Source organism: Emys orbicularis, chromosome 1 (assembly GCF_028017835.1).
Source record: "Emys orbicularis isolate rEmyOrb1 chromosome 1, rEmyOrb1.hap1, whole genome shotgun sequence".
Classification (NCBI taxonomy): Eukaryota; Metazoa; Chordata; order Testudines; family Emydidae; genus Emys; species Emys orbicularis.
Genome location: NC_088683.1, coordinates 199541969 through 199568789, shown reverse-complemented (window position 1 = coordinate 199568789; position 26821 = coordinate 199541969). Strand labels below are relative to the sequence as shown.

At 45.3% G+C, this 26821-nt stretch overlaps 1 protein-coding gene across 1 annotated transcript in view; it reads right to left on the bottom strand.

Moving 5' to 3' along the window:
* Positions 1–9162: 9162 nt before the first annotated feature.
* BACH1 (BTB domain and CNC homolog 1) overlaps positions 9163–26821 on the bottom strand; it is a 52983-nt gene continuing 35324 nt past the window's right edge. Inside the window, exon 7 of the mRNA XM_065402677.1 lies at positions 9163–12115. Within this exon, the coding sequence (XP_065258749.1) occupies positions 11657–12115 (459 nt within the window). The 3' untranslated portion in view covers positions 9163–11656. The remainder of the gene's footprint in view (positions 12116–26821) is intronic.

The window sequence follows — 26821 nt, the reverse complement described above, 5'->3', positions numbered from 1 at the left end:
ACCTAGATGTGGCCCTTGGGGCAAAAAGTTTGCCCCCCCTCCCCCCCAGTCTAGGCTCTGGCATGCATGTTATGATTTAGTTTTATATGTAACCATTTGTTTCTAAAACTTCTAGTTGCTACTGTTTGACTCTCTCTCCCTTTAAAATAAACATACTTGGTTTCACTATAAACATATTTAAGTGAGGTGTGTTATGCAGAGTGATGATCTGATGTGGAACTGGTAAACTTGAGGGGTACTGTTTCTTTGGAAGCAGCAAATCTGTGAATATTATGAGTGCCCAGTGGATCAGAGGCTGGGCACTCCTCCCACACCCACACCCGGCTGGAGTGTGTTTATTGCCAAACTTTAGAGTAACTGCAGGGCCTGTGAGGCCTTGAGGGGAGTGCTTGTGTTACCTATAGCCAGTGACCCATGGGCAAGCACAGACAAGGCTTCTTCAGACTAAGGGAACTTGGTAACAAGGTGCCTCAACTCTGGAACCTCCCAGAAAGCATCCACATAAAGACAGTAAACCAGTTTCTAGAAACTTCAATATTTGCAAGAAAATTGTACTTTGATAAGGCATAATACTAAGACTCCCTTTTTCTCTTACCAACCCATCGTGCCTTAGTCAGGGGTTCCTTCTCTCACCCACTAGTTTACAACCACAAACCAAAACATTTAGCTCCCAGTTCCTTCCTCCACCCCCATCATCCAGACTATTACACAAACTAGATCCCTTTTCTCAGCTGTCAATCCCCCCCCCCCCCCAACCTAAATATTGGAAAAAACTTCCAGCCCCCAGAAGAGTTAGGTTCAAAATAGTACATTTTAAGGTCAGCTTAGAGCTTGTCCTTTTATAGATAACATGTTAGAATTAGTGACTCACTATATTTAGTGCATGTTCCATATTAGCCATATTTGTCTTAAATGGCCAGGACCCGGGCAGTGTGAGTGCCATATTTGTTTATGTTCAAGACATATAGACCAATGCACTACCCCGTGTTCTTGAGTCTTTTAAAAGTTCATTTAGAATGCAATAAAATTAGTAACTCAATTTCAGTTAGCTTTCCACTGCTAACTCCGTACCAGTACCATCTTTACCAGCATTGTCTTATTACCCATCTTTTTTCAAAAAAAGAATATATTTATGCAACAGAGCAAATCCAATAATAATGATTTTTAGTAATACTTACTCTTCTCGCTTTTTTTTTTTGGTTATGCACTGTTTTGTCTAATCTAGGCCCTGAGCCTGCAAGGTTGCTAAGTAAAGTGCTGATTACTGTCACTTCTCACCGAAATCAGCATGTCTTGAGCCCATTCAGGACCTCAAGGTGGAGACCTTGAATTGTAAACTGCCCAGGGAAAAGACTCATTTCTGTGAAATAAACATATGCCTCAATTCTGTAATTAAAATGCAAACTGAATGCAGGGTAGTTGGAAGTTTCATAATGACACCATCCAAAAGTAACTTGCAAGTGTAAGGCCTGCAACTGGAGGCTGGAGGGACAAAAGGATTAACTGAGAAAGATAGTAGACATTGATTCCACCAGTTACAAGCATTGATTTAGGTGCAAGAACCCCTTCCTCTGATCCATCTCCTTATGTCCGCTAATAAGAAGGTAGAAGAAGTGCTAGAAGCAAAACTGTAGACCAGGGGTAGGCAACCTGTGGCACGCAAGCTGATTTTCAGTGGCACTCACACTGCCCGGGTCCTGGCCATTTAATTTTAAATTAAGCTTCTTAAACATTTTAAAAACCTTATTTACTTTACATACAATAGTTTAGTTATATATTAGACTTCTAGAAAGAGTCCTTCTAAAAACGTTAATGTATTACTGGTACGCGAAACCTTAAATCAGAGTGAATAAATGAAGACTCGGCACACCACTTCTGAAAGGTTGCCGACCCCTGCTGTAGACCAACTTCAGCCACTTTGAAAGTTGTGACTTTTTAAAATTATTTTTCTATTAAGAAGTTGCCCCCCTACCAATATACAGATATTTTTAAATTAAAAAGGGGCTGCTCTTTGACTGAAGTAATACAGATGTAAGGAACTTCAAGCCTCGATGTTAAATTCTTGGGGGCTAGGGAAATCCCAAATGAAGTAAATGCTCATTTAAAAAAAAAAAAAAGTGCTATCTTCAACACAGTGGCTTTCAGCACCCAAAACCGTATGGTTGGCTTCAACACTAGCTACCATTAGATAATTTAGTGGTAAACTTATGGAGCATGTAGTTTTAGAATTGCTGGGGAGTCTGGGCACCAAGGAGGCCAAAAGTATGGTTTAAGACCCTGGTTTCACATTTTGAGCAGGTGGCATTCCAAGGCTCCCCAGCGGTACACACTTGTATCGGATACAAAACAAAACACACAAATGTGAAACCAATAGAAGTATCTTAATTTAATTGCATTACCAAAGATAACAGGGACACATGTTTCACCACTGAAGTTTATAAGTTAATTAATGTAATTGAAGATAACCAAGACCGCATTAAAAAACGGTTACCTACCTTTTGTAACTGTTCTTCAAGATGTGTTGCTCATGTCCATTCCATTTTAGGTGTGTGCACGCCCATGTGCACAGAGATTTTTGCCTTCATGGTGTCCATAGGGTCGGCTGTGTTGCCCCCTTAAGTTCCGTGCCCATTCACTGGTATATATGCACCACCAACCCTACACCCACTCATTTCCTTCTTGCTGGCAACTCCGACAGAGGGGTAGGAGGGCAGGTAATGGAATGGACATGAGCAACACATCTCGAACAGTTACAAAAGTTAGGTAACTTTTTTTTCCTCGAGTGCTTGCTCATGTCGATTCCATTTTAAGTGACTCATAAGCAGTATCAATGAAGGTGGGCTCAGAGTTCACAGTCTAGCGGCTTGCAGTACTGCTCTACCAAAGCCAGCATTGTGCCAGGCCTGCTGGGTAAGTGCAAAATGGGATGTGAATGTATGGACAGACAACCAGATGGCCACCCTACAGATGTCCTGGATAGGCACTTGGGCTAGGAAAGCTGCTTAAGCGGCTTGCGCCCAGGTTGAGTGGGTGGTAACAATCGCCATAGGTAGCACCTGCACCCAATTGTAGCAGCAGTGAATGCAGGCAGTGATCCAAGAAAAAATTCTTTGAGTAGACCCTGGACAATCTTTGATCCTGTCGGCCACCGCGATGAACAATTGCGTCAACTTGCAGAATGGCTTGGTCTTCAGTGTAGAAAGCTAGTGCCCTCCTGACATCTAGGGAATGCAACCTGCACTCCTCCTCCGACTTAGGCAGCTTTGGAAAAAAGACAGGTAAGTAAATGTCCTGATCCGTATGAAACTGACAGACCACCCTGGGCAGGAAAGCCGGGTGAGGCCGCAGCTGGACTTAACTTTGTAAAAAAAAACCCAAAAAAAAACAAACAAAAAAAACCACACCTGTATAGGGTGGTTCTGAGGTAAGTGCCCTAATCTCAGAGACCCGGCAGCTGATGTTATTGCAACCAAGAACACAACCATCCAGGAAAGGAGAAGAGAGCAGGAAGCCAGAGGCTCAAAGGGGGGCCCCGGTGAGGCACGATAGCACAAGATTCAGGTCCCACGGAGGGACGGGTTTCCTGATGTGCAGGTAGAGGTGCTCAAGGCCCTTGAGGAACCACGCAGTCATGTCTCGGGTGAAAACCTACCTACCCTCAAGTGGCGGATGGAAGGCCGAGATAGTGGCCAAGTGGACTTTGATAGATGAAAGGGACAGACCTTGGAGCTTGAGATGCAGAAGGTAGTCCAGGATTAACTGAAGTGAGGCCTGCTCGGGCCAAATACCTTTATCAGATATCCAACAAGCAAACCGCTTCCATGTGGCCAGGTAGGTCACTCTGGTGGAGGGCTTTCTGTGGCCCAACAGGACCTTTTGGACACTGGCTGAGCACTCCTGCTCCTCAGCATTTAACCATGCAGCAGCAAAGCCGTCAGGTGCAGTGCCACCAGGTTTGGATTCAGAAGACTGCCATGGCTTTGGGACAGCAGGTCCAGCCTGAGTGGTAGCTGTAATGGAGCAGCCACCGAGAGGTCCAGAAGTGTGCCGAACCAGTGCTGGCGTGGCCAAGCCAGCGCTATGAGGATCACCTTTGCCCTGTCCTGCTTGATCTTCATGAGGACTCTGTGAATTAACGGCACTGGGGGAAAAGGGTACAACAGAGCTCCCGACCACGGGAGTAGAAAAGCATCCGACAGGGAGCCTCTGTCGATCCTCCGAACCAAGCTCAAAATGTGGCATTTCCTGTTCTGCTTGAACATGTCCATCTGGAGAGTCCCCCCACCTCAGGAAGATGATGCTGACTACTTCTGGATGAAGGGACCACTCGTGGTGAGATGAGAAGGTCTTGCTGAGGCGATCTGCCAAAGCGTTCCTGGCCCCAGTGAGATGTGCGGCTACGAGATGGATACTGTGTTGTACACAGGAAGTCACAGAGCCTGAGAGCTTCTTGGCAAAGGGCAGACGATCTGGCTCCGCCTTGCTTATTGATAGAGAACACAGCCGCTGTATTGTCCGTCAGGACCTGGACCACTCTGCTTTTTATGTGAGGTAGGATGGTTTGGCAGGCCAGGCGAACCACTCCGAGCTTTCTGATGTTGATATGTAGGGAGCAATCGTGACTTGACCAACAGCCTTGCGTGCGGAGATCACCCAGGTGGGCTCCCCACCCCAAGTCAGAGGCATCAGAGACTAGGGCCACTGAGGGAGACGAAGCTGCAAACGGAACTTCCCCCAACAGTGATGCAGGATTCTGCCACCAGGTGAGTGATGGCAGTACGTGGTCCAGGACACTGACCACCCAGTCCATGCTATGTCTGTTGGGTACGTAGACTGACACCACCCACGCCTGCAGGGGCCTGAGACAGAGCCACACGCGTCGGACCATGTGAGTGCAAGCTGCCATGTAGCCCAACAATCGCAGGCACATGTAAGCAGTGGTGAGAGGGTGGGCTTGCATGCACGAGATGAGGTCCGCCATGGCTTGGATCCAAACCTGGGGGAGGAAGGCTCTGGCTTGACTAAAATGGAGGACTGCTCCAATGAATTCTGTGTGTTTCACTGGACTTAACGTCGACTTTTTCTCGTTTATTAACAGCCCCAGGTTGCAACAGGTGTAACAAACCAGATCGAGATGCTGCCGCACCTGGTCCTGGAACCAACCCTTTATTAGCCAGTTGTCAAAGTAGGTGTAAATTTGAACACCTCGGCACCTCAGGTAAGTGGCCACTGGTGCTATGTACTTAGTGAACACTCTAGGGGCTGATGAGAGACCGAATGACAATGCCGTGAACTGGAAATGGGGTTGGCCCAGCATAAAACAAAGGAAGTGCCTCTACCCCAAGAAAATGGAAGTGTGGAAATACGCGTCCCTCAAGTCAAGGGCAGTGTACCAGTCTCTCGGATCCAGGGAGGGGATGATGGAGGCCAGGAAGAACATGCAAAACTTCAACTTCTTGAGAGATTTGTTGAGACGATGCAGGTCCAACATAGGTCTGAGTCCCCCTTTCGCTTTCGGGATCAGAAAGTAGCGGGAGTAGAACCCCTTTCCTCTCATGTCTCGAGGGACCTCCTCCACCACCCCCAGGAGTGGGAGGTTCTCAACCTCTTGGATGAGGAGTTGCTCATGAGAAGGGTCCCTGAAGAGGAACGGGGAAGAGTGTTAGGAGGGAGGGTTGGCCATGAACTGCAGAGAGTAACCGGAAGATATTACTTCGAGCACCCAACGGTCCAAGGTTAGCAGAGACCAGGCCGACCAGAAGGCACGGAGGTGGTTGAGGAAAGAATGGGAGGGTGGATCCTGGGAGGTAACTGGAGCGGTCGTCCTCGAGCGCACCCTCAAAATTACTGCCTCTGGCCTCCTTGGCTTTTGAAAAGTCCGGGCTGAGCAGACAAATGGAAAGACGATGGGTGTCGCTGCTTAGACCCCGTCTCTATTCTTCCTCCGCTAGGTGCCCAGCCGGGGACTGCCCCAGGACCCAGACTGTGGAGACAGAGAACGCGGGGGGCGGAATGGCTTCCTGGCCTGCTGAAGAGTATGGAGGTCCAAGGAGTGGAAGTCTTTAAGACCACAAAGTCTCAAGTCCGTGAGCTTGGAGAAGAGCCTCACCACCTCAAACGGGAGGTCCTGAATAGTGGCCCGCATCTCCTGGAACAACCCGAAGGACTGCAATCAGGAGCTATGCCTCATGGCCACTGCGGAGGCAACCACCCTGACTCAGCGACGTCCCAGGCCATCTGAAGGGCCCCCCTTGTCACCTCTGTGCCTTCGTCCACCAAAATGGAGAGCTCCTGAGCTCGGTCCTGCGGGAAGGCTTCCTTAAATTTGTTAAGGGAATCTCACAGGTTAAAACTGTACTTGCCTAACAGGGGCTGGTGGTTAGACACCCGAAATTGCAGGCTGGCCGGGGAATAAATCTTTCTGCCAAACAAGTCCAGTCTCTTGGAGTCTGTTTTTCAGGGTGCCACTGACTTGGCCCTGCCTCTCCCTTTCATGAACAGCAGACACGACCAGTGACGCTGCTGGAGGATGTGTATACAGATATTCTAACCCTTTTACATGGACGTAATACTTCTATGAAGGCAGAAAAGTAGTAGGCAGAATCAAAGAGGGGTTTGCCACAGTGATTTGGCAATTTTAAGCACCCCTTGCTGGAGGGGCAGCATGACCCAGGCCGGAGGAAGACAATGTTAAAGAGATCATCGGATTCCATTGCAAACTCCTCACTTTTTAAGTTCAAGTTGGTAGCCATCCTCGTAAGGAGGGTCTGGTGCTCCTTGAAGTTGTCGGGAGAGCTGCCCATTTGGGAGGGACCCACCACTGCTTCGTTCCGGAGACACTGATGACGACAATGACCTCACCGCTAGGGGAGGGATGGGTTCCCCTTCCTTCTCCAGGGTCCGCTCCTTAGGTGCTCAGCATCGGATTCGGTACCATGTTCTAACTCCGGTGCAGGTGGTGGCTGGTCCAAAGCGGCCAGGGAGAACTGGTGGAAATACAGGACCGGCATTGCAGGCTCGCCCCATGGGTTCCAATACGGCATTGAGCAAGCCACAGTCCCTGCTGCCATGCTGCAAGCGCCACGCCAGCTTCGCAGGTCAGCAGCAAATCACCCCTCCTTGGCGAGGGGCTGAACTCCCGGTCCAAGTCCAACCATTGCCCTTCCGGTGACCAGGTCGGAGTCATCGAGGCCTGAGTCTGCCGACTGACCCTGGTCAGCGACTGGCAAGGCAAGGAACAGTGCATGCCGAGAAAAACCTGGGGGATGGAGACCGGTGCCACGTCTGGGACCGATCCTGCCCCGGTGGGGACCGATGTCTGAGAGACCATCTGGACGAGGGTGACTTGCACGGTGGCAGTCTTTGATAAGAAGCTTGCTGAGACCAGGGGTACGGGGACAGGTGCCTCTACTCTAGTGTCCCATGTCTCGTGGTGGGAGAGCGCAGCGTCGGGGACCTCGGTCTTCTGATCCGAGACCAGGAATGAATATGGTGCCGGGGTCCCAGGCCAAGGAGACCGGGATCTACACCTGCGGTCCAGGGACTGAGGGTGCTCCACTGCCCTATGAGGTCGTCCGATGACCAGCTTGCCCTTAGGCATTGGGGCCTTAGCCAAATCCGGCACCTGGCGCGGTGTCGGTTGGCCTGCTTTGGGCAATGAAGGCCCTAGGAGAAGCTGGGGTCTCCTGCTGTTCCCGGGAGTTGGAAGCGGATCCCTGGCCGGGCTGGGGGGGGTCTGACCTCAGCGAAGGCCCAGGGTGGGCACAGGGCCTGATATAGGTCCTTTGCCAGAGGCCCCTTTCCCTTCTGGTACCAGGGGACTCCTCTTCTTTTGCTGCTTCTTTGGCACCAGTGAGGAGGAACGGTGCCAGGTGGAGCCTGGTGCCAGCGGTGTGCTCTGCATCGATGCCAAGGTGCTCGGCATGGGATCTGAGCACGATGGCTCCGACGGAGGATGAAGCACAGCCTCCATAAGGAAAGCCCTCAAGGGGATATCCCACTCCTTTTGGGTTTTAGGGCGGAAGTTCTTGTAGATTTCTGCACTTGTCCTTCCTATGGGACTCCCCCAAGCCCTTCAGAAAACTGTCATGTGGGTCACTAATAGGCATTGGCCTGTTGCAGGACAAGCATGGTTTGACACCGGGAGAGCAAGGCATGCCCCACTCCGGGGCGAAGGCCCAGGCAGGACTCTACCTACCACCTACCTAACGCTTAACTTAAAGGCTAAACTATATATAAAGAAAACAGACAATGGGCTATTTAAGAACCGCTAATGCTCTTGCGATTGTAAGACAAGGCGCTCCAACCAACCATCACGGGCAGTAAGAATGAACTGAGAGGGCGCAGGGTTGGTGGCACCTATATAACAGTACATGGGCATGGCCCTCAAGGGGGTGCCACACCTGACCCTATGGATATCACTAAGGCAAAAATCTCCGACGGCTGTACACCTGGGTGCGCTCACACCTAAAATGGAATAGACATGAGCAAGCACTCGAAGAAGAATTCTTACTTACATTTTGAAGTGTGAGTGTAAACTTATATTCCACTGTTCAAACTTGTTTAAGTAATGGCTCTCATTCCTGTAAATGGCTTGACAGTTAGCGGAACCTCAGGTCATCTGAAATTGGTTTAGAACCTCCAGATGTGGTGAGGATAAAAGTACTCGCTCACTGAAAGTCTGTTTCCTCCAACTGTGTTCAAACAGTTTCAGATGTCTAACAGGACTCAATATTATAATTTTAAAGAACACTGACTCCGTTGAACTAGGAATTTCATAGGTACATCCAATTTATTAGGGTTTTTCCAAGAACAGCATAGTTAGCCCAGTGACCTAATGAATAGACTATTAAGTACACCCAAATTGCCTTTAAGAAAAAAAGTCTTATCTTAGACAATGAAAAAACAATGAATTTCTTCAACATGTTAAGGATAGTAGTGTATTTTTTCCTCCCTCTACCCCCAACAAATAGCAAAATTCATAAGTTATTTAAAAAAGTCCACAGGAAACCCTCAAAACACAGGACACAATGAATTTCAAAAACTTTTGGGAACTTTATTCCAATTCAGTAATATTTGCTATTGTGAATATTATTGAGGAGTTTGTAAACTGTATAAATAATGTTGCTACTGTTTCCAGAGATCAATTTTGGTAGTACTAAATAAATGAATAATGTATCAGTAAATATTAGTTTCACACTGCAAGAGATGTACATAAAAAAAGAAAAGCCTTTTTAGAAAGGACAGTGGCTTTTATTGTATTTTTAGAAAATATTGGATTATGAAAGATACAAAATCAGTTGTAATTATTTCACTTTTTTACACTCTGTATTCCATTTTAATTATAAGGCTTTACGATATCTTGCCCAACAGATTTAAAAGGTATTTTAAAACATGCCTTAAAGTATTTTTACAAGTTCAAAATCGAGTATCTCTTAACTGAAACAAACAATATTTACCTGAGAATCCTATATCATAAAATTGCCATTCATTCTTAACTTTAGCAAGTTGATGATGTAGCCTATAGAAGTCCACATGCAACCTGTAGGTCTATTGTATTAAATAATCAAAAATGTATTTAGATGCAGCTGGTTAGGCAATAAACTACCTCAAACTTTTCAAACCAGGCTGGTATTAGAAAATGTTTAAGTTTAAGCACACAGGATGAATTTCACCATACTGCACACAAAACCAGAGCTGCTGGTTTTGCACTGGGAATCCTGGGGGTTTGTGGGATAGAATTCAGACACCAATCTGTGAACAGGTGGCAGCAATGTAGCACAGCACCTCTGTGGCTGCTCTTCTAGCCTTAGGACTTAAGTAATAGTCACTGCTGACCCCCAGTCCCAACAGTTGGTGTTTTGGGCCACTGGATATGCGCAAGACCCTGGCCAGCCCCCTCTCTATGAATGTTCCACCCCCACATAGCCCAACCAGAGGGCTTTAAAAATATATATAATTCCTATTGATAAAAGTGACTATGAAGTTGCAAGCCCATGATTTAGTCTCAATTCATTGTATTATGCCATTTTAGAATATCACCCACTTTAGAATGTTACATAAAGGGCCCTAAGTTGTTAATGTAAGTAGAAAAATGTGGTGGCAAAACTGACTAATCATGGGGCATTGGGATAAGAGGGCTAGTGGGTTGCTGGAGAAGAGATAATGTGATCCTCATAAGTAAATACATTATAAAGTCACAATATATAAATGCTAGTCATTTAAAAAAGTCTCCTCTCAATAATCTGAAGGGAAAAGATACCCACAACCAGTAGAACCCACATCAAGTTGTATTGGAGTAGTACTTTTTTCTAAAGTTCAGTTATTTTAAGCTTGCATATATCACAATGCTATGCAACGTTAATAAAAATTCTTCGTCCGGAAAAAACAAAAATATCACTGTAGATCTGAATGAACTTGAAATCACTTGGATATGAGGTAGTGTATTTACTTGTATTACATCTGGTTATTAGAAGTACTGTTGAGATTTGTCAACTCTTTTATATTTGGCCAATGGTTCACAATACACTTTTATAATATAAATCTTATTAATGCTAAATTACCTATATAGAGAGAGCTTAAACCAAGCACCTTATCAGAAAGAGTTATGTTTTAGTATCCTGGAGGCAAAAATTCTGTTTCACCATAAAATAAGATAAACCTGCAAAGCCAATATTTACAGTCGCAATTGGAGCAAAAGATGATCTTCCATACATGCACACAAAGATAAAAAAATTAATGTACATTGAGGTAGAAAATGAAGAATTCCATTGGCTTGTACAAGGTTCTTCTATGTTTTGTTATGTAAACCAACAAAGCATTTTTTTCTATTGTGAGGTTCGGTACTTAAAATGTCTGGTATCAGAACAGCAGCTAAGCAATGAGGGATTATTTGTACACAATTTGCCTCTAACACAAGGCAAAAAAAAAATCCTACAGCAGGGATTATTTCCCCCGCCCCTCCCCCCATTTGTCTTATTTTAAAGATTGGGTTTATTCTTTACATAATAAGTAATGAACAAAACCCAACTGGCTCATTTTCTTTTTATACTTTGTACAAGGTTAGAATTAAAGTACAAGCCATTGAAAATGCACTGAAAGTTATGCTTACCCATAAAGGTATCCTGATTAAAAGTTATTTTCAAACATCTTCACTGGTCCCAATGATTGTAACATTTATAAGTAGTCTTAGTCTTTCAAAATACTTTGTTTTCTGACCCTCATATGAGACATTTTACAAGGAAGCACAAGATCATCTGCTAGCAAGTCACTGTACAACAAGAATAGATTTTTGAAAGAGTATCTGGGGTTGAGATGCCACAAAATCGGGGAAGTAGTTCTAGTACTCCACTAGTCATCATGATGCTGGTATCCTAATCCAACTAGAAGTAATCCCATTTGTTTGCACTAAAGGGCTGAGCTCTCATACAAGCTTTTAGAGATGACACACTTCTTAAGAGTGACGTAAAAAATTATGCCCCAAAATTACATAAAACAAACCCAAAGGTCTGTTGAGTAATGTAGAGGGACAGATACTAGTTAATGCACTTGCAAAATATAAAAGTTTTGCCTTCCCTTCACTTAAGGCATTTTATAATAATGCTGAAACCCTTACTTTAAATCTCATAAGGTTGAGGTTGGCAATCACAAAACAGATTTATTCATCTGTAGTGCATTTGTCAGTCATCTGCTGACAGAAATCTGTGATGCCACCACTCTGTCCACAATGTTCCACAAGTAAAGTTTTCTCCGATGTTTTCATAGAAACTGGACATAGTTCCTGCACTTCATTATAAGCGGTATCAGATGTGCCTCTTACACATGGATTGCAAGAACTCTGTTCACTGGCCGATACAGCACCTGAAAGCCCACTTGGTAATTCTATACACAATGGGATCACAGGCTTGCTGTCAGGAGCCGTTCGTTCTCTCTCAGAAATTAAAAGTGAAAGTGGACAATCCAAGGTGGAATACTTTGCAAGTATCTGTATTTGCTCAGGACTCAATGCTGCTTCCTTACATACTTGCTGGCAAAGTCCAGTCAGATTCTGCTTTGTCTCTCCCAACGTTGACAAAATGTGATCTCGCTCCTTTAGCAAGTTCGCCTTTTCATTTTGCTGCAAAAAGACACATGGTTATTGACTCTGTACATTTTAGTGCTCTGAAATTCAAAGTATAGTTCTACTCTTCAAAGCTGAAACAAATATTGAATCCAACAGATCTATATTTTGTTTACCCTGAAAAAGATAACCTTTTAAAGTGATGATATAAAGCAGCAGACTCAAGTGTAACTTTTTTGCAAAGAGCTGATTTTGATTTGAAGTGTGCAAAACTCCACCTTTTTACATTTAAATAAAAACTATTTTCACCTGAACAAAATGCTGACATTTCAAAAGCGATGCCAGGACAACGTATGAAAGTCATCCAATCTCAAAAAATTTCACTTTTCTGAAAAACATTTTTCAGGCTTATGGAATCTAATCTTTTAGATAAATCCAAAACAATGAAGTTCTGAGGTCATTCATTGGAACTATTTTGCACAATTCTACTTATCAAATTCCTCTATAGATGTCCTGAAGAGTGGTCATGTGGAGACTGAACTATGAAAAAAGCCTTGCAAATGAAGAATTCCATCCTTTTACCATTTATGCCATCACCTTAGTGATTCCTCAAATGCTGTTTGTGAGGCAGCACTAATTTTAATTTATTCTTGTACAAATGTTATAAGATCTCAAAACCTGACAGCAGAAAAATTAAGGTTTTACTTGAAAAACAGAACCCATAATTGAAAAACTAATTCTTATTTAACATACTGCATATGCATGCCAAAATTAATCAATATGGTCCTGTAATTAAGATGCCATGTTTTAGGCAATTACTACAGGATCAATAAAATTGCTAAATGAATGGTCTACCTAAGTAGTTACATTAACAAATTAAACATTTAATACCAGACACTATACTCTCACTGAGGCCAGTATTCCAAGAGATAAGATTAAATCCAGATTTCACACAGTATTGTGTACCTCTGTGGTATTGTACCTTTCCTTCCGCTTTGTGTAAGTAAATGTTTCTGAATTGGGGAACGTATGTCTTCTTCCTTGCCACTTCCCTTTTCAGGGCCGGTGACTTCTATAGCCTTTGTGACTGTTGTGTAAATGGAACTGGGGAAAAGATGTAGTAAGCATAGATGGATAAAGCAGAGCACTTTATAATCCTAACCAAAATACCCTGAAAACCTGTCAGTTTATATAGTTTCAAAATACTGTCTGGAATGGTGTAACAACTGTGGAGAACTTAAACAGAGGGTGAAGTAATAATGGACATGAGGAGACTGGTACCATTTCTGTTGCTATACCTAAGTACAAAAAATACACTGCTGAAATAGTACATTACGTGAGGATACTGGTTGAACATTTGGGTTATTGTATTTATTCGCTGACCATCCATAAGCATGCTAGGTTGTCAGACAGACACAAAGAAGAATGTCCCTGCTCTGAAGAGATTACAAACTACATACATACATACATAATGCAAGAGTGAATTTACAAAAACTGGGAGACTGAAGGGAAGACAAGGGCTATTGTAGAAGATAAAATTGTTACAAACCTGTTCAGTAACTGGTGTTCTTTGAGGTGTGTTGCACATGTCCATTCCACTTCACATGTGCACACTAGTGTGGCAAAGCAGGAGATCTTTCTCCCATAGTGGTGCATTTTGGGGCAGCATGTGCGCATTCTGCATGGTTATGCAGCAAACCTCTTTGAAACAGGACTGATCAAAGTGCATTGATGAACTGTTAATGCAAATCAGCAGGGTCCACAAGAACAGTTAGTCCACAGCAGGCTAGTGCAAGGTAGATTCACACCGCAGCTTGCCACAAACTGAATGTTCATATAGACAAGCCCTTAGCAATATCATAGCACAGATGAATACTGAAGGAGATCCAGAAGGAGTTCATCTGCAAAGAAACCAGTTGTCCCTTTATTCTGTCAGCCAAGGATGAATAATTGCAAAGATCGACTAAAATATCTAGTTCTGTCCAGATAAAAGGTTAACGCCCTACAGATATCCAAAGTATAGAGTTCTTCCTCATCTTTATGAGTGACGTTTCGGGGAAAAAGTTGGTAAGTGTATGTAGGCTGAATTCGACGAATATCCAACACCACTTAAGTGAGAAATTTAGGGTGTGGATACAAATTAACTTTTTCCTGTATTGAACATCATTTAAGGACGGCCAACAACCAAAGTTTGAAGTTCTGTTACTCTCCTGGCCGAAGTAACAGCCTCCAGGAATGCTACCTTCACTGAGAAATGAAAAAAGGAACACAGCTATAAGCTCAAAAGGCGGGCCCACTAATACTGACATAACCAAATTTTGATCCCAAGATGGCGTGGGGCCCCTTAATAGGAGGGAAAAGCCTGTCCAATTCTTTCAGGTATCTAAGAGCCATAGGGGGTTGGAAAACACCAGATCTTCCTTTTCTACAGGAGGATGGAATACAGAGACAGGTACCAAGTGAACTCTCAGACAACTGACAGAGACCTTTTCCATTAGGTAAAGCAGGTGAACTAGAATAAACTGTAAGGGAGGCACTTCTCCTTTACAGGCTCTCCGTTGGGACTACACAGAAAACCTCTCATTTCCTTAGGTACGTATACCTGGTGGAAGGCTTCCCGCTATATTTAAGAGAATGTTTTGAACACCAAAGGAACAAACAACTTCCTGGGGAATTAACTACTGAGCATCCAAGTAGCCACGGTGTAGGCTGAGAGGGTTTGGATATAGTGTCTGGCCATAGTTCTATGAAACTATGTCTGAGACCTGGGGGACAGATATGTGATATGAATCTGAGAGATTCAATGGGTCCAAGAACCAATGCTGTCAAGACCAGGAGGTACTACCAAAATTAGAAAGGCATGATCCTGTCAGTTTTTGCACAATACTTTGGTACCATGGGGATGGAGGAGCAGGCGAGGGGGGAAGTTCTCCCCCCCCCCCGACAGTAGGAAGGCATCTGATAAAGGCTGTGACCAGAAAAGGTGACATTGCCTATTCTGTTCGATGACGAAGGTGTCTATTGCTGGCATTCCTCAAGTCTGAAAAATGCATTCTATATCATGTCAGGTTTGAATGACCATCCGTGATCTCAGCTGAACATTCTGATGAGGTGGTCTGCCATACAGTTTTGGACCCCCAGGAGGTTAGATGCTTTTGAGCATAATTGAGCTCTTGAACAGAAAGTCCAAAGGCTCACTGCCTCTTGGTAAAGGGGGTCTGATATGGACCTCCCTGCTTTTTCAAATAGAACATAGTGCTGTTGTCCGTAAGTACTTGTACCATATATCCTCTGATGTGTGGAAGAAATACCTGACAGGCCAGGTAAATAGCTCAGAGCTCTCAAACATTTACAAGGGGGAGAGAGAGAGAGAGAGAGAGAGAGAGAGAGAGAGAGAGATCCTGACCAGAGTCCCTGAGTCTGAAAAGTCCTCTCACTGAGCCCCACATCCAAGAGATGAAGCATCTGTGACCAGGGTAAGGGAGGGCACACTTGGGGAAAAGGGAACTCCCCTGCATAAATTAGCAGGGTTAATCCACCAGTCAAGGGATGACAAACATCTGCAGGTCTGAGTCCGCATGTCCAGCGGCTCACTAGAAGGACAGTGGACCGACTTCAGCCACCTCTGCGTGACTTTGAGGCAAAGTCTGTTATGCTGAGTCACATACATACAAGCTGCCATCTGACCTAGAAGGCTCGGGCAATTCCTCACTGTTGTACGTGGATGTGTCTAGAAATCCTTGCACAAGTTTACTATTGTCTGAAACCTGGTAAATTCTATCACAGCCAGAGTGTGTTTAGAAACACTTTGATGAATTTGATTCTCTGCACAGTGAGAAGAATGGACTTGTCCTTATTGATCAACAGGACCACAGAACAAAAGAAAGATTGGATTTTTTTTTTTTTATGGCTATCTCCATTTGCTGTCTGGATTGACCTCAAACCAACCATTTGTCCAGATAATGGGTACCCCAAGACACCCACTTTTCTGAAATGTGCCTCAACCACTGTCATGCACTTTGTGAAGACTTGAGGTGCTGACAACAGGCTGAAGGGAAGGAAGGACCATAAAGTGATAATCAACATCTGCTACAATGAACCGTAAAAGCCTCCTGTGGCTCTGGTGAATGGTCACATGGAAGTAGGCATTCTTTAACTAGAGAGCAGCAAACCAATCACTGGGGCCTAGGGATGGGATAATACATGCTAGAGTAAACTTTTTTTTTTTAAATGCATCTGTTGAGATTTTGCAAATCTGTGATAGGTGTGAGGCCTCCCTTCAACTTTGGAATGAGAAAACATGATAGAATCCCTTCCCCCAATGTTGAGGCGGTAGCTCTCTTATGGCTCTTAACTATAAACAGAGACTGAACTTCTTGAATCAGAGTGAGAATGGCTCCTGAAAAGAGACTGGGGATGTGGTGGGTATAGTTTTAAAGTGCTTAGTAACCATCCATCTGTTGTAATATGGGTCCAATCAATTACTTAGAATGTGCAACAACTTGCAGCCAAAAGGAGGGGAACATCAGAGCAGTACAATGTCCTTGACTAAGGAGTCAAAATAGACTGCTTAGTGCTACATAATACAGATTGTTTGGATGTAGCAGAGATCTCCTCCTTTGAGTCTTATGACATCACCTAAATTGGTCCAGCTATCCTGCTGGATAAAATGGGTACACCTCTGCTGGACTTGAGACTAGAATTGCTCTCTCTTACAACATGGAGTATAAATGCCCAAAGACTTTAGGGTTGCCTTAGAATCTTTAAGAGAATGCAGAGCTTCATCTGTTTTCTCTGAAAATAAATGTGTCTTCAAAGGGCAAATCCTCAGTTGTTTGTTGGACTTTGGGGAGGAATGCCAGATGACTGCAAACAGGAAACACGGTGCTCAGTGATTACCATTGTCATTATTTGAACTGCTGAATTCATGTTGCAGCCTGTAATGACAATTTTTTTGCTACCCTCACTAACAAGAGGTCTGTACTCCTCTTTAGCAGCAGCAGCATCTAGCAACTTTAGGTCTAAATGGGATTCCATAACACAGTTTGAGGATGTCAGAGTTTGAGTTGAAATTCTAAATTGCAATCTCGACAATGAATAAAACCTCTTCCCCAAACTAATTCAGGTTCTTTGAATCTTTGTCTTTGGGAGTAGATTTAGGTCACCCTTGTCTCACCTTTCTATTCATGGCCATGGTGACCAAAGATGCTACATTTGGGTGCAAATCAAAGTACGCATCTCTGGGAACGAACTTGGAACCTCTTCAGTCCTTTCGGCAATGAGTGTCAGACAACGGGGGGTGGGGGGGGGTGCCAAAAGGATTTTGGTAGGTTCCAACATGGCCTCATTAACAGGTATAGTCACTTGAGCAGACCGTGTATTCCCAACAGAGGTGGCTATGCTTTTCATAAGTTCCTAGTACATCTTATGAATGTCAGGAACTGGAAAAGATGATTCAGAGACAGTGGCATCATCAGGGAATGATGAGAAAGTGCTGAATGGGGGCACTGTAGAGTCCACCTGTTCTGCTATCTGCTGAAGTGCTATACCAAAAGGAGCAGGCACTAGAGGAATAAGATCACCTGCTTGCTTGGTATTTGGATCAGTACTGGGTAGAGAACAGTGCCTTGATGGTAACAGACATACGGCATAGAGTCTGGAGGAACCCCAACAGATTCCAAAAGGGCCAGTGCTGTACATGATATGGTACTTGGGCCAAGCCCTGAAGTATCCCCTCCTAGGACCTGCTATTACACAAATGAGGAGAAGCATATGACCTTCTGTGATGGGATCCCCAAAGGTATGAATCCACCTTAAGAGTAAGCATAATCTGAAGGCCAATGTGATGCAACACTGGACAGCGGTCCTGCTGAAGATATTGTACATCTGCTCCATTAAGAGCATCTGGTCACTATGGCACCAACAATTGCCCGGTCTCTAATGGTGCTGAATGAGTAAATGTTGAGGAGATCCCAGTGCCACAGCTTGTGTAGCAAGAATAATTGGTATCTGAACTTCATCCTGCATCAATGGTGAGTCTGGCACAGACAGGCAAAAGTGGTCCTGGTTGCCATGTATGCTTCAGGTGTCATCAGTACCAAGGGCATATGATGCATCGTAGGTGAAGTCAATGTCACAGAAGGTCTGGAAATGGATGCAGTCTCGACAGTAACACGTTATATGCTGGAGTCAATGGCTCTACATAGCTAAACTACAAATGGAATATTAGGGAGCACCTAGCTGGAGCTGGCTTAGCTCTAACCTCAGTACTGGTTGTCTTCTTGTGTGATTCTGTTGATCATCTAGCCCTTGAAGATGAAGAGGGCTTCTTCTGGCTAAAAGAGATCAAAGTACTCTACTTCTGCTGCATGTGCAGTACTGGAGATGGACAATGGCAACGAGGAGATGCCACCAAGCGTAGTGGGGCACTCTGAGCTCAGTAGAGTCTGAACCTCCGTGTACTGAGCAGCAGGATTCTGGGTGTGTGCACATGCAAAGCTGCTTCCACCAAGAAATGTCAACGCTGAACTGCTCTCTACTCTTTAATTCTGGTCTTAAACCACCTACAGATAGGGCACTTATGCCTCACGTGCCCTTCTCCCAAACACTTTAAACTGTGAGAGTGGGGACCGCTGATTGGCATAAATTTGTTACAGCAAGAATAGCAGTGAAACCCTGGGGACTTAAGTATGCCCCAGTACTGAGCTTAAAGCTCAAAGGAAACACAACAACTTTTTTTTTAAATGTACCATTAATTAGAACTATGCTAAAAACTACCTATGTACTACTACTACTACTACAATTACAACAACAACATTTAGAAAAACTTTCTCTAAAGAGAAAGTGGGAAAGAGCATGACTAGCTCACACATGCTCTGAATGCTGACCACAGGCAGTGAGAAGGAACGAGGGGGTTGGGCACAGGTGTTGAGGGATCTGTGCCCCTTTATACCCTTGCCTAGCAGATAGTCATGGGCACATGCACAACCCCAACAAGTTCCAGTGTGGGAAAAATATCTCCGGCTTCAGTGCACTTGTATTCACACACGAAGTGGAATGGACATGTGCAAGCACTCGACAAAGAAAATGCAGTTATTCAAGTTACATGCACATTCGTATGATATGGAGGGCTCAGATAATTTAAAAATGCTTGTGGATTTTTTGTTCATTTTGTACTAAATTGTGAGACTGTTTTACAGGCTTTTAAGATGGATGGCAGAAGTGGAGGACATCAGGGTAGGAGAGGCTCAAGAAACTGACATGGAGCTGGCAAGGAATGACTGATGGGACAATTAGGATGAGGGGAGGTCACAGAGGAGGATAAGAAGAAAGACTGTAGAGGCAGGAAAGAGCAATGTTAAATGAAGCAGATGGCAGTAAAATCAAGTTGTGATTAACCTGGAATTCTCCAGATGGCAGAGATAGACTAGGCTAGAGGCAGGGGGCTATGTAGATTAAACAAGCGTAAGAATTAGTGGTGCAATATAATCGGTTGACGCAGCTTCAAACAAATGAATTTCGCGCTCTCTCTCTCTCTCTCAAAAAAAAAAAAAAACACACACACAGACTACAAATACCCTCTTTATCCACAAGCTCACTATGCTACATTGACTCCTTCATTCATAAACAATTTTAACATATTTTTAAGTTTTACTTCCATAGTCTCTCCTTTCCTCCAAGCTTTCCTTTTGCAACAGAGCTTCAAACAGCAACCTTCACTACTATCTCCCTGAGAAAACTGATGATCTCTTTAGTGGTACTTTGCAGGGAAGCAGTTGCTGCCAGTCCTTCCCATCTCAGCTAATCAGTAACAGTGCTTTGCTAGCCCAGCAGAGGGAAGCAAGGCTGGCAGCTGCTTCCTTTCTGAAGTCAATACATATACACACATCTTGCGTATGCTAAGGCACTTAGTTGCATATTGTATTGGTAAACTGATGTGGACTGTTGCTTAGTACTAAACCCTAAATCTCCAAAAAATGTTTCCAGTTAAGGTATTTTTCTATCTACAGTGAATACTAATTATTGGATATAACCATTGATTTTGGGTGCCCAATTTGAGATGCATAGGACCCAGTTCTCCTTGTCCCCACCAAGAACTTAGCATTATACAGCACTTTTAATGTTCAAAGCACAGGTCCTGTTGACTTCAGGTGCAGCTGTGAGTACTCAGCACTTATGTAAATCAGACTCTAGGGTCTCAAATTGGGCATCCAGAAAACAAGGTATACTAATTAGTGATCATCTGTGGAAATATGGTTGAAGTGACTTGCCTAGCATCACATACAAACTCTGTGGCACAGGCAGGGATAGAAATCAGTTCCCCAGGGTGGCATTCAACTGCCTGAATCACGAGACTGCCCTTTCTCTTCCTGAAGCCCCCAACCTCATTTACCACACATCCTCCAACTTCTGCCACAAACGAAAGAGGGATCCTACAAACAACAGTCTCATTCACTGAACTGTACTGAATGAGGCAGGGGGTCCTGTGGAAAAGATAGCAAATGATCATATAATAAAAGACTGTACCACAATGTATACAAAAAAGGGGATTGGAAATAAAGTTGATCCCCAGGCCCAGCCTGTGAGTTCACCAGAGTTGTTGGCACTATTGGAACCAGGGACCTTAATGCCACCTGCACTGCGGGACAAGTGACTTTAAGCAAGTGGCTTACTAGAGTCAGTTATGCAAGATCCTTGGCACCAGACTGTCACCCCGCAAGGATCCAGAGATCACTTTTACTACTGCTGGACCACTTCATGCAAGTAGCACATTAGTCAAGTGCCAAAACCTTGGCTCCAGACTCAACGACCCGACAACAGTGTGGATCACCTAATGCTGTGTATAATGGACACTGGACCACTTCTTCAAGTAACAGCATCATGGACTCTGGTGAACATCCTAGGCAGTGGATTCAGTCAATCCAGATGGACTGGGCACCTTATAGTGGGCACAGAGCTATTTCTGGTTCAATGGAGTCAATAGTGCTAGAATCAGATTACTCTGAAAAGGGGCTGGGGCCACACCCCTTTTCCTACTCTCTGAATCCCTCACGAGAGGTGGGGAGGAGATGACTGGCTCCAATGAACACCGCTCTCTCTAAAATTCCACAGCTTAGTGCCGGGAGGCATCAATCCCACAAGTATGAATGTGTAGTCGCAACTTATAGAGCAGGCTTTTGTAAGGCAAAGGTGTCCTTTTTAAGGAAGGAAATCCAAGTATTTTTATACAGAACAGCAGGAGCACGGGAAAAGAATGATTGCACTTACAGCACATTTCCTTTAGAAGTTACTTGGGTAGGTGCACAGATAAACTGTACAGGTAAAAATAGAATGGGAAAATGCACATGGTCAATCTGTATCACATTTTCAAGTTTACCTTACAACAGCACTATCCTGGCCAAGAATTTCAAAAATAGGTGCCTAAAGTTAATCCATACTTGGGCACCTAAATCAGAAGCTCAATTTCCAAAAGTACTGAGCACCCAGCACGTCAGTACAAAAATTCAAGGATGGTCCTAAAATGTTGAAGCCCTAACATGAGGATTTGAGGGTGCAGACACATGGGAACAGAATGGAAGACACCCCTCCTTAAACAATAAAATCCAACCTTTGTCTCATACTTGCACTGATAGTATCACCAAAACTGGCAGGGGAAAAAAACATGTAGATACCAACAAAAAAGACTGCCTTCAACCTAGCCTTGCAAAAACAAGAGCAACAGTAAAAACAACTAATTACTTTCCATTTTGGTACTAGCTAAAGAGGGAAAATGGACTTGGATTGTGCAGTTCTAACCCAATTCCTTTGTAATGGTTTTCTACGTCAAGTGCCTGACCTCTGTTTAGCAGGTTGTCCTTTGCCCCAAACTGGGTTTGTCCATCTAACCAAAGTTTAAAAGCTCTGGAGGGAGCTTATGTGGGCTGGACGCTCCCAGCTGACAATTTACTATAGTAATTTCAGTATGTGTATGTACAATTTTAAATAGGCCATAACAAAGTAACTTAAAATTCAACTCAAATCCTTCTCTCTCTGCTGCAGAAATGCAGTTAAAATCCTTGGGGGGAAAATAAGAGTTCCCTTGTAAATACTGCTAGTATTTCCCACAGGCTTCAAAATTTTCTGCAATTATCCACAGGACCTGGTCATGACTCAGTGGTCTCATTTCTTTCTAAATATTTTTATAGAACTAAAATATCAATACTATAGTGAGAACACATGAAGAGTCTGCCAAACCTACAAAAGCAGGTATCAAAGTAAAGGCTATATAATTGCATCCATAATCCATTATTCTTAAGTAATGAGGTACATATGGTAGTCTCAAACAGTGTTTGATCATAACAGAGGATCATAAGGAGAGTTTACACATCTTGTTCAGTAATGGAGTTCCAGATGTGTCCCCTCACGGGAGCTCCACTTCAGGTGTGCATGTGCCCCGTGCGACCTTGATCAAAGATTTCTGGTAGAAGTACCTGTTTAGCCTGAGCATGTACCCTATGTTTGAGGGTGAGCTACCCTAACTTCCTTTTCCATCACAAAGTCCCACTGAAGAAACTCTTAAAGGGGAAGGAGGTGGGTAGAGGAGCACCCATAGGGACTCATCTCAAATAACTGCCGTTACTGCACAAGCTGAGTAACCATTCCTTTGAGAAGTGTTCCTACACATACTCAAATTCAAGTGACTACCAAGCAGTGCTCACAACTGGAGAAGGGAGCTTCAGAGCCGAATCCATGACTGAAGACAAGACTGTATTTCCAAGGGCTGCATCTGATTTAGAAGAACGTACTGAAGACAAAGGTGCAGCTTTGCAAATCTCCAGAATAGGAACATGTTTGAGTAATGAGACAGAGGTAGAGAGAGGCCTTGTGGAATGGGCCAACACCATAAGAAGAGGTTGTATAAACTGGAAGATTGATAAATAATACAACTAGAAATCCACCTTGAAAGCCTCTGGACATTGCAGACCCTACAGACCTTTCATCAGTAGAGACAAACAATCTAGAATACTTTCTGAATGATTTGGTTTTGTCCAAATAGAAGGCTAGCACCCTCCTGACATCCAAGGTAAGACTAGTCAGGACCCTGCCTTTCATAAGTGGCTTTGGGGGGGAAAAAGCCAGGAGATGGATAACTTGGTTGAGATGAAATTCAGACAATAGCTTGGAGGTAAACATTTTGCATGTAGTTGTAACGGTACTTTGTCTTTGAAGAATACTGTAACAAAGGGAGGGTGTCTCCCATTAACATCTGTATTTCCCCTACTCTTCTGGCAAATGCAATGGCTTACAAGAAAAAATGGTTACCTACCTTTTCATAACTACTGTTGCTCATGTCCATTCCATTCCATTCCAGGTGTGCACGTGCCCACATGCAATCAAAAACTTTTGCCTTAGCGGTATCCTTTGGGTCGGCAGTGGCAGTGGGTAAGTGCATAATGGGACGTAAACACGTGGACAAATGACCAGGCAGCAGCTCTACAGATCTCTTGGCTCGGCACCTGAGCCAGGAAGGCCGCTGATGACACTTGCGCTCTAGTTGCGTGCGCCTTGACTATTGCTGGTGGAGGTACTTTTGCTAGCTCATAGTGGTAGCGGATGCAGGCCGTGATCCAGAATGAAATCCTTTGAGCAGATACTGGGCGACCTTTCATCCTGTCTGCCACTGCAATGAACAGCTGCGTTGACTTGCGAAACGGCTTTGTCCTGTCGATGTAGAAGGCCAGTTCTGAAATAAGCGCCCTGATCTCAAATACCCTGCAGGCAGACATTTCCGCAATCAACAATAAAACCTTCCAGGAGATGAGAGCAGAAAGCCAGAGGTTCAAAGGGAGGCCCCATGAGCCTCGACAGCATGAAATTCAGCACGAGGGCTAGGTGGACCCTGATCGATTACAGGGACAAGCCCTGGAGCTTGAGGTGCAGAAGATAATCCAGGATCACCTGCAGTGAGGCCTGCTCGGCCCACGTATGTCATTCCGAAGCCCAGCACGTGAACCTTTTCCACTTGATCAGTTAAGTTGTTCTGGTGGAGGGCTTTCTGCTACGCAACAAGACCTGTTGAACCGGGGCCATGCATTCACGCTCTTCTGCATTCAGCCATGCTGCCAAGTGCAACACCACCAAGTTGGGGTACAGAAGACTGCCGTGGTTTTTGACAGCAGGTCCTGCCAGAGAGGTAGCTGCAGCGGGGCGGCTATCGAAAGGTCCAGCAGTGTGCTGAACGAGTTTTGGTGAGGCCATTCTGGGGCTATCAGAATAATCATCGCCCTGTCCTGTTTGACTTCATGAGGACTCTGTGGATCAACGGTACTGGCAGCAAGGTGTACATCAGGGCCCCTACCACGGGAGCAGGCAAGCATCTGAGAGGGAACCCCTGTCCATCCCCCGGATGGAACAGAACACATGGCATTTCCTGTTCGGACGGAACAGGAACAAGTCCACCTGGGGAGTCCCCCACTTCCGGAAGATAATACTGACTGCTTCCAGATGGAGCGCTCACTTGTGGCAAGATGAGAAAGTCCTGCTGAGGTGATCTGCAAACACATTCCTGGTCCCAGGCAGATGCGTGGCTACCAGATGAATGGCCTACCACACACAAGTCCCAAAGGCGGAGACCTTCTTAGCAAAGGGCAGACCATCTGGCTCTGCCCTGCCTGTTGATATAATACATGGCGGTGGTATTGTACGCAAGGACCTGCACCACCTTGCCCCTCAGGTGGGACAAGAAAGCCTAGCAGGCCAGACTAACCACTTTGAGCTCCCTGACATTGATATGGAGGCCAGATCGTCTCGCAGCCAGCAGCCTTCCATGCTGAACTCACCCAGGTGGGCTCCCCAGCCCGGCTCCGAAGCATCAGAGACCAGGGTCAGCAATGGGGCCGGGGTCGCGAAGGGAACTCCCTGCAACACCAACCCGGGGATCATCCACCAATCCAGGGACAATGGGATGTAATCCGGCACCCTGACTACCTGGTCTAGGTAGTGCCTGTTGGGGATGTAAACCAATGCCAGCCATGCTTGCAGAGGCCGGAGATGGAGCCAGGCATGACTGGCCATGTATGGACAGGCAGCCATGTGGCCCAACAACCACAGGCAGGTGTGAGCCAGGATGAACCGGTGGTTCTTCACATGGGAGATCAGGTATGACATGGCCTGAAAACGCACCTCTGGAAGGAAGGTTCTGGCTCGCGTGGAGTCAAGAACCGCCCCAACGAACTCTATTCATTGGACTGTCCTTAAGGTGGACTTTGTCTGGTTTCCCCAACAGGCCCAGGTTGCAGCAGGTGGAACGCACAAGATCGAGGCATCTCTGCACTTGTTTCCGAGACCTGTCCTTGATGAGCCAATCGTCAAGATACAGGAAGACCTGGACCCCTCGACATCTCAGGTAAGCAGCCTCTGGCGCCATACGTTTTGTGAAGACCCATGAGGCCGATGACAGGCCAAAGGGGAGCGCGGTGAATTGGAAATGGTATCCGCCCACTATGAAATGGAGGAAACATCCGTGACCTTGGAATATGGAAATAAGCATCCTTCAAGCTGAGGGCGGTGTACCAGTCTCCCGGGTCCAGGGAGGGGATGATGGAGACTAGGGAGACCATGCAAAACTTCAACTTCTTGAGAGATTTGTTGAGGCGTCGCAAGTCCAGAATGGGTCTAAGGCCCCTTTTTGCTTTTGGGATTAGGAAATAACGGGAGTAGAACCCCTTTTCAGACACGTCCAAAGGGACCTCCCTCCTCCACCACCACCAGGTGCAGGACGTTCTCAGCCTCTTCAACTGAGGATGAGGGTGGCTCAAGTGTCCTTTAACCCATGCAGCCTCATATCTGTCTGCTCCAAAAAAACAAAAAAAAAAAAAAAAAAAAAAGACAGCTCCCATTGAATGGGAGGTCCTGGATTGAGGTCTGCATCTCTTGTCATAGGCCAGTGGTCTGAAGCCAGGAGCTGGGCCTCATAACCACCTCCAACACGACCACCCTAGCTGTTGAGTCAGCCGCATCCCACGCCATTTGGAGGGAGAACCTAGCCACCGTGGTGCCCTCCTCAACCAGGGTGCTCAATTCTTGGGCCAAACTCTGCAGGAGGAACTCCTTGAATTTACGGCAAAAATCCCATCCATTAAAATTGTATCTGCCTAGGAGGGCCTGATGGTCGCCACCCAGAATTGCAGGCAGGCAGATGAATAAATTTTCCTCCCAAACAAGTCCAGTCTTTTGACCTCTTTGTTTTTGGGAGTTCAGCTGGTGTGCCCCTGCTTGTCTTTTTCATCTTTTGCAGAGACAACAAGCAAGCCAGGGGGATGGTGGGTATAAACATACTTGAACCCTTTGGCCAGGACAAAGTACTTCTTTTTGGAGGTGGGAGGGATGGCTGACGGCGTTTGCCAGAGGGCCTTGGCAATTTTGAGAACACCGTCATGCACTGGCAGTGCGACACGGGCAGGGGTAGAGGCTGACAGGACATTGAACAAGGTGTCCGCCTGCTCGGCCACCTCCTCCACCTGTAGGCCCAAGTTCTTGGCCATCCGTCGAGGCAGGGCCTGTTGTTCTTTAAAATCGCCCCGCGGGCTGACACTCGAGGGTCCCAAGACCGCGTCATCCAGGGATGAAGACGATGATTTTACCACCAGCGGAGGCCCCGGGGCATCGTCCACCGTGGGGAGGGAGGTTTAGGTGTGGATGCAGCTCCTCTGCCTCGACCTCCAATCGCGCCTCATGTACTGAGTCCGGTGCCATCAATTGTTGTTCCGAGGGAGCGGCAGATGA